The sequence below is a fragment of the Myotis daubentonii genome, chromosome 10 (genome assembly GCF_963259705.1).
Source record: "Myotis daubentonii chromosome 10, mMyoDau2.1, whole genome shotgun sequence".
Classification (NCBI taxonomy): Eukaryota; Metazoa; Chordata; class Mammalia; order Chiroptera; family Vespertilionidae; genus Myotis; species Myotis daubentonii.
In genome coordinates, this window is record NC_081849.1 from 83,496,359 (window position 1) to 83,505,283 (window position 8,925).

The window sequence follows — 8,925 nt, forward strand, 5'->3', positions numbered from 1 at the left end:
CACAGAGTTAAAGAATGTGATTCTTAAATTTAAAGCTGCAATGGAAGCAACAACAGCCTGTCAGAGACTGAAAAAATTAGAGTAAGCCTGAGAAAGCATTAGTAGAAAAAATGTCAGGTTGGTGTCTCCCAAGTAACTCCAGGGCCCTTCATCCTTGCCCCTGACTAAGCCAGCCAGTGAGCAACTTTAGGGAAGTGTGTGTCCTCACTGACAATTAAAAAAAAAATTTTTTTTTATTGCTTAAAATATTACAAAGAGTATTACATATATCTCCTTTCCCCCTCCACTTCCCCCCTTGACAATCCCCCGGCCTCCCCTACTACCCAGTGTCTTGTGTCCATTGGTTATGCTTATATGCATGCATACAAGTCCTTCGGTTGATCTCTTACCTCCCCTCCCTCATGCCCCCCACCCTCCCTGGCCTTCCCGCTGTAGTTTGACAGTCTGTTCGATGCTGCTCTGCCTCTGTATCTATTTTTGTTCATCAGTTTATAATGGTCTTTATTATCCATGAATGAGTGAGATCATGTGGTATTTTTCCTTCATTGACTGTCTTATTTCACTTAGCATAATGCTCTCCAGTTCCATCCATGTTGTTGCAAATGGTAAGAATTCCTTCTTTTTTACAGCAGCCTAGTATTCCATCGTGTAGATGTACCACAGTTTTCTAATCCATTCATCTGCTGATGGGCACTTAGGCTGTTTCCAGATCTTAGCTATGGTGAATTGTGCTGCTGACAACTTTTTTCTGAAACAGGTTAGCATACAAGTGCTAAAACAATCATGGTACTTATTTTAATCCATCACGCTAGCAAAATATCTTTTTGGAATCATGCCGAGGAATGATACAGGAAGGGCCTTCATGCAAACACCCAGTAACAGTGCCATTTACTTCAATTTACTAGAAAACAATATGGCAAGAGATTTAAAAACATATTTCTATCCTTTCATTCCAGAATTCCACATCCTGGGATGCATTCTAAGAAAACAAATGAAATTTAAGAAAAGCTTGACACGCACAAATATTCATTTTGCATTATTTGCAAACTTATTGGTTGAGAGTCAATCATCAGATGATCAACCAATTCCAGTTAATGAGAGTATTATTGCACTTATTATGCTTGTAAGGATTTTATAAGAGCACGGAGAAATTCTGTGTTATAATATTAACTACAAAAGCCCAGAACCAATAGCACACATGAATCTATAAAGTCTAGCTATTGAAACTGTAAAAATATTGAAAAGAAATAAACCTAAATATTGAAATGGTTGGCTTTGGGTGGTAACAATTGAATGTTTTCTTTTTCCATTTTTATTTACATAGTTCACATTTGAAATGAAAGAAAATACTTTATTTTAAAAAATGTATTATTATTGTTGGGAATATTACAGTTGTCCCCCATTTCCCCCAACTCCCCCCCACCCCGCCATCAAATGAGAGAAGAAAAGGGACCAGCTTTCCCCCCACCTCCCCCCAGGCCTTCACTGCCTATTGTCTGTGTCCATGGGCTCTGCATATACGCATATAAGCTCTTTGGTTAATCTCTTTTTAAAATGAGAAAAATTAAACAAAAGGTGGATAATTCAATGTGCAAAATTGGGCAAGACAGAAATAATCTTTTAAAAGAAAACCTAATTCAGCATTCTTGCTCAATTTTGCACATTGAATTGACTGGATTTGGGGATTTTTATTTGACCAAGCACCTTTCTTCTTTTGTGAAGTTTTCTTAAGAGAGAGTAATATTTGGCAATGTGGAGAAAAAGACCCAATGCATCCCCAGCTTCTGTGTCTCTGAATTTACTCTTTTAACCCACAGCACTAATCCAGAGAAATGGACAGGGCTTGTCTGTGCGAAGCCAAGAGTGGAATTGTTAATGTGCAAGGATAAAACGCTCGCAGAGTTCCGAGTGCCAGAGGCTAAAACAGCCCTATCCTCAGAACGCAGAGACAGTGGTGTGATGGAATTTAATCTGGCAATTTCTTCTTCTGCCCACAGAGAACAAAAGAAGCAGCTTAATAACGATAAACGGTATGGAGCATTGGGATCTGTGAGGAGCTATTGGCGAAGCCGTGGGAGAGCAAGTCATCTGCGCTGAGTGATGGGCACGGCCTAAGCTGTTGATGGGCGCTGCCACCGCCAACGCTCAGAGGAAATATTACAGGAACATCTTAGACATTTAAATTCATCCTTTCAGCATTTGACAAAGAACAATGGTGGATCGAGACTGAAGTCTTAAAAGCTAACAGTTTGTCACGGGTCTGGGCAATCTGACACAGTTACGAAAATTCCCTCCGAATCCGGCAGCGTGGAGTGTCACCCATGTTTCCCCATCCAGCTGAGCCACGGGAGCCCACAGGTGCACACTGATAGGCCTGAGCTACATGTGGGACTGGTGTGTCCTTCTGATGCAGCACGGTGTCTGCACTCTCCTCTCCTCTCTGCTTCCCTCTCCTTGCCCAAAAGCATCAAAATATCATCCAGTTACTTCTTTTTTTTAAGCAAAATATTTTTATTGATTTCAGAGAGGAAGGGAGAGGGAGAGAGAGATAGAAACATCAATGATGAGAGAGAATCATGGATCAGCTGCCTCCTGCACGCCCCACACTGGGGAATGAGCCCACAACCTGGGCCTGTGCCCCCACCAGGAATAGAACCCTGATTGCCTGGTTCATAGGTTGACGTTCAACCACGGAACCACACTGGCCGGGCAATATCATCCAGTTACTTCTTATCCATTCCAGGGTGTCTCTTAATGGCTCAGTCAAGCGAAAGTAGAATTTTTCACTGTCTCCTGGCTCTGTTATCCACCACTGCCACCCACAGGACTTCGCTTCCCAACCTATGGCCGCACTTTGCTGGGCTCTTCTGTGGGTACGCGACCCAGCTCTTTCAGATCCGCTCCAGCTTTCACTACCACCCACTCCTGCATCTCCTGCGTAGGCTTCAGGCCCAGGGTGTGGGGGGCTTGGGTCCCCTCCCGTCTCTGCTGGGCACGTGCAAGCCCTCAGTCTGCCGGATGCACGGAGAGTTTATCAAGTCCCCCGGACGGTCTCACCTAAAATTTCCTCTTCAATCCCCAGTGATCTTCCGGGACATCGCCTGCTCCACCAGAACCAGAACCCTGGGCAAGCTGCTGGCTTTCCCTGTGTCGGGCCACAGAGATGCTCAGTGTGATGGGCATTGCTCCAAGTCAATCAAGTGAGCCCCCTCCAGCAGGCACGTCAAAGGGCCGGTTTCCCCTGTCTGTCCCGCCCTGGTCAGAGCACCGGGGCTGCTGGGCCGCCGATGGCAGCAACTCTAGGCATGAATGCCCGCCACTCATACAGCTCGAGTCTGAATTGCAGTAGTTTTCATGAGTAAATGCTTCTCAGTTTGGGGTATGCCTTTGATCAAGTTCCAAGGCGCTGGCATTGATGTTTCTGATGGTTCTGTCGCATTTTACAGCAACTATTTTGGAAAAGGGTTTGTTGGGCTCCCAATGCCATCATGCTGGCAGGGAGAACTGCGGAGCGAGAATTTTAGAACAAGTCACATTAGGAAAGACATTTGAAAGTGAACAGAAAGACATACCATGAAAATGAGTCAGAAAATAAATGGCCTGTGTGTCATTATTTAACATAGAACTTGAGGACACATTCCAGCCAAGAGAGAGACATCGAAATATCACACTCAGGAACAGGAAAGTCATGAAAGAAGTAGACTTGTAGGCCATTTTTCATATCTTGGTTTGAAAATCAGATTTAGAAATTTCATTGCTATTGTGGTCTTAGTTATTTTTCTGGGGCATTTTTGTTGTTGTTGTTGCCGATGAACAACCATGCCCCCTGCCCCCCCCCCCCCCCGCCCCTTTCTTTTCTTTTTTAATCCTCACCTGAGGATATTTTCCCATTGAATTTTAGAGAGAGTGGGAGAAAGGGGAGAGACAGAGAGAGAGAGAGAGAAAGAAACATTGATGTGAGAGACACACAGCGATTGATTGCCTCCCACACGTGCCCCAGCCAGGGCCGGAGACTGAGCCTGCAACTGAGGTACGTGCCCTTGACCTGATGGAATCTGGGGCCCTTCAGTCCATTGGCCGACGCTCTAGCCACTGAGCCAAACTGGCTAGGGCTCGTGGCCCTTTCTCTGCAGTGTTTTATCCCCGTGTTGATTTTGTTCCTTTCCAGAACCTTGGATTCTATTTTTCCCTCCTGACCATCGTTTGTCAGCCCCCAGCATCTCTTGTCCACTTAATACAGCAAATGGTGTTCTTTTTCAGCAAGTTCTAAAAATGACAAAATCATTGGCATAGTTGGCAGCTTGCACCAAAGGACTTAATTTTATGGAGATTCTTAATTTTCCTCAGCAGAAGCAGAATTACATAAAACAACATAAAAGCCATTTTTACTTCTAATTAACTTGAACAATTTTTCCTGCCTCTTAAGAGTTTATATTAAATTAATTGAGCTACTCTTTTTTCTTTTCTTTCTTTTTTTTTTTTTAGAAAAGGGCATTATCTTTCAAAAGCCCTTCTTCTTGTCTTTTCCCGATGTGGATGTGCTTGGTGTTAACAGAGTTATGATCTAGAACATACCGTATGATCTCTGTTAAAGGTTTTGCCTGGAAAAAATGGAAGCTATCTTAAAATATTTGCCATTTACAAAATCCCCGTCTGGCGTGAGGCCTGGGCTTCGGGTCTCCTCTCCCTCATTGAAGAACCTACTTATAAACACGAGGAGAAGATGCTCACGCATGGCAGGGAGCAGTAATAAGACATGGCACGGATCTGGAAGGCATTTACACCGTTTGAAAGGCCCATGGAGCCGCACTGGAGCTCACAGTCAGCAGCTCATCTTACAAGGACTTCATTCCTGAACGACTTTAAGAATTTATTTTCTTCACACGTTCCAACTAAAAACACATCATGCTTAGAAACGTAAGTAACAGAGCAGGTCCTCGCCTGGGGGGTGAGGGGGGAAACAGCTCTGTTGGTGGTCTCTGCCTCCCGTTGCAGTGTGGCCAGGACTGTCGCAAGCGCAGGGTGGGCGGGAACAGGAACCTCAGCAGGGAGCGTTCGGGAGGGCAGCTCTGGGGACCAAACGTTTGGTGGGCGTCCATGCACCTTCTGTGGGTCAAAAATACCCCACAGAACATAAAGAGGCAATAGCAAATCTTGAAAAACTGTCTGCAGGGATTCCAAGATTAAAGGCGAATATGTGGCCTGGACAGCCTGGCTCAGTGGCTGAGCATCCATCTTTGAACCAGGAGGTCACTGTTAGATTCCTGGTCAGGGCACATGGCCGGGTTGCAGGCTCGATCCCCAGCGTCAGGCGTGCAGGAGACAGCTGATCGATGATTCTCTCTCATCATTGATGTTTCTCTCTCTCTCTCCCTCTCTGTTCCTCTCTGAAATCAATAAAAATATATTTAAAAAATATGAATACGTATGTGTGTCCAGGGTCCCTGAGTCGGCCCCCCGGTTTGGTGATTCTCTGGGAGGACGCACAGGACTCGGCCTGTGGTCACACTCATGGCCACGTTGCTGCAGAGAAAGGACACAGAGCGAATCACAGTGGGGAGGGGGCTGGGTGAAGCCAGAGGGGTCAGGGGCGAGGCTCTCAGGCCCTCTCCCAGGGACTCACAGAGGCCAGGCCTAACCCCAAACAGCGTCAACTGTGACAAAGGAAGTTAACTACCTGGGGGCAAATGGGAGACGCAGTGCCCAAGGACTCAACTGGTGTGAGCCCAGGGCCCCCTCTGCCCAGCATGTACCCAGACCCAGGCTCCCAGAGGGGAGCAGGTGTCCGACACAAGCACATTGCTGTGCAAACAGTTAAGTGCAGTGAGCGCTCCCATCACAGAGGGAACGGGGAGGACACTCCAAATACAAGTTGTCTGGTGCCACCAGGCCCTGCCTTGCAAGCAGGTCTTTTAGTCTGCTCTCTGAACTCCTTTCTCCGTTTACTTTATAATTCTGTAAATCAGGATGAAAAAGGCCAAGCCTTTAGTGGAAGAACGGATAAAACATATGGGTAGACAATTAACAAAATTTTAAAAATATCAATGTCTTTATTTTATTTTATTTTATTTTTTTAATCTTTAATTTCTTTATTGGCCAAGGTATTGCAAATGTGTCCTCATCACCCCATTAACACCCCCCCCCCCATGTTCTCATCCCCCTGTTGTCCATGTCCATTGGTTTGGCTTATATGCTTGCATACAAGTCCTTTGATCGATCTCTTCCCCTTACCCCCACCCTCCTCTACTTTCCTTCTGGGGATTAATAGTCTGATTGCTGTTTCTCTGTCTTTGGATCTGTCCCTGTTCATCAGTCTATGTTGTTCTCTATATTCCACAAATGAGTGAGATCATGTGGCATTTATCTTTCTCTGACTGGCTAATTTCACTTAGCACAATGCTCTCCAGTTCCATCCATGCTGTTGCAAATGGCAAGAGTTCCTTCTTTTTTACCACAGCGTAGTATTCCATTGTGTAGATGTACCACAGTTTATTTTTTTGACTGCATTTCTGTGAAATGTCTTCCCTCCCCCCCCCATAGGCATATCCCTGGAGGCATCTCCCTACAGAAAGCAGATTAGTGACTGCCTGAGGCTAGGGCGGGAGGACAGGGAGGGGGCACTGGGAAAGGGAGGTGACTGTTAATGGGTTTAAAGCCCTACAATTGGCTTCTCTGAGGGGGCGTGGCTAGGCCCTGGGGGCGTGGCTGGACTAAAGAGCGGGAAGAGCCAGCTTAAAGCCCGGCTGAGGAGCAGCAGCTCACACTGTGGTGGCTGTTACTCCTGGAGGCATGGAGGAGTGCTCTTGCCTGTGCGTCATGGGCTCTTCCCGGGGATGTTGGTGTCGTCCGAAGCGCCAGCGCCCCGCTGAGATGGCAGCGGCCGTGGGCAAGCCGGTCCCGGCAGAAAAGCACCTGGAGGCGGACGCGGCAGCGCGGTGCAGTGCGGGGTGTGGAGGAATGGCGAGTCCCAGGCCGCCCCCGCCGGCCCCGCGCTGCTCGCTGCAGGACCTGCCGGTGGAGATGCTGGTGGAGATCTTCGCCTGGCTCCCCGGCACCGACCTGCCCAGCCTGGCCCTGGCCTGCACCAGATTCCACCACATCCTGCACATCGACGGCATCTGGAGACGGCGCTGCCGCGAGGAGTATGGCGTTCGTGAAACCTTGCAGAACCTGGAGACCATAGGTATGTCTTTCCGAGAAGTCTACGCGAAGATGTTCCCATACAGACACATTTTGGGTTTGTGGCAGCTAGAAAGTAGCTATAAAAGACTGCTGAATGTCGTGGTGGACGGCTCAGGCATCACTGGTTGGACCTACAGGCCTTCCCTTCACACCCATGTGCAGGGCCCAATGCAGTTCGAGCCCGCGTTCCGAATCCGCCTGACGGAGCGGACATCAGCCGCGGTGGAGTGCATGGAAGGCCGCCACCGCCGGCCCCACCGCCGCCGCCTGCAGATTCGGAAGGACAGGCTCACCACCCTGTGCAACAAGACAGACCACCGAGGGGACTCACCGACGCGGCTTAGGGACGAATTTGGGCGGTGGCTGGTGCAGGAGGACCGACAGCAGTACGACTGCCTGACCTACCGCCGCCTCTACCTCCCGCCGAGCCACCCGGACGACCTCATCAGGCCAGGCCTCTTCCAATGCAAAGACGATGACTTCGGCCTCATGATCGCCATGCTCAGCTTCCATGGGGAGCATGCCAGGCTCACGAAGGTCACGGGAGACTTAATCTGGACGTTAGAGATCCACCTCAGGCGCCGCATCCAGCTGCGAGATGGCGAGATCTTCCGCAACTTCAAGGAGCTCTCCCGCGTGGTCCAGGAGATTGACCAGCAGGTGACCCGGGGGCAGCAGCAGCAAGAAGACGGGGCTGAGGACAGCGAGGGCCATGCCTGGCAGAGCCCTGCCCAGCCCAGCGCCGGGAAGTCCGGGGCTGCAGCTTGGGAGGAGCAGCCTGTCCCGTTTGTTCTGCCTGCGGGCGTGCGCGCAGGAGACCAGAGCTACCCCCGGGCCTGCAGGATGTGTTTCTATGGCACGGACACTGGTATCTTTGATGGCTTCCACCACCTCAAGCCCTTCCCTGGAGTCTTCATCCTGTTCGATGAGAACCACTTGGGGTTCATCTGTCTGGAGATGAAATACTTCATCCTGTACAGCAGAGTCCAGAACACCTTCCAGAATGTGGAGGCACCATCCCCGCAGGCTTTCCTGGAGATGCTCTCGAACATTCAGTCCTGACCCCCTCCATGTTTTTTTTTAACATGACATTCCCTAGTGGTGTTAGTGCTGGGAAATTTACACTCCCACAGACTGTTTCTAAAGAGTATAATTCAGCACAGCTTCTATCTCTCTCTCCTACTCTCTTTCATCACTCAGAATAGATAGAAAGATATAGAAATAAGAACATGGATATGGATATAGATTAAGGTAGACATAGATATAGATGTAATTTTCCTGTTCTTTGAATGTTGAAATTCATTTTAAGATATACTAAGAAGTAATTAGATATGCTGAAAAAATTCTGGATTAAGAATATTCACTGCAGGATTCTGTTAGTATATTAGAAATTCGAAATAACCCAAATGACCTACATTGAGGAAATAAATATTCTGGACTGCTTCTGTATAGTTGAGTAGTAAATACCACAGGGGACAGACATGTTAATGACTGAGAAGAAACTGGTCTTAGGATAATTGCAAAATAATTATCTCCATGGGAAATAAGCTACCAAAAAAATAAAAAAAAGATTGTAGCACTCGTGCCATAATGAATGATCAGAAGAAGGAAGGTAATCAATACAAAAATAATACTTGACAAAGTATAATAGCAAATTAGTTTGGACAAGATGAGTTAAATCACTATGTGGCTTTAAAAACACTTGTTATTCCATTTTTGTAGAAAAATATTGTAGAAATACGT

The 8,925-nt window shown here is 47.5% G+C and overlaps 1 protein-coding gene across 1 annotated transcript; it reads left to right on the top strand.

Annotated features, from left to right (window-relative positions):
* Positions 1-6,261: 6,261 nt before the first annotated feature.
* Positions 6,262-8,271, top strand: LOC132242558 (F-box only protein 31-like). Its single transcript, XM_059711287.1, is given in 1 exon segment — positions 6,262-8,271. A coding segment is annotated over 1 exon segment (1,482 nt). The 5' UTR covers positions 6,262-6,789.
* Positions 8,272-8,925: the final 654 nt, after the last annotated feature.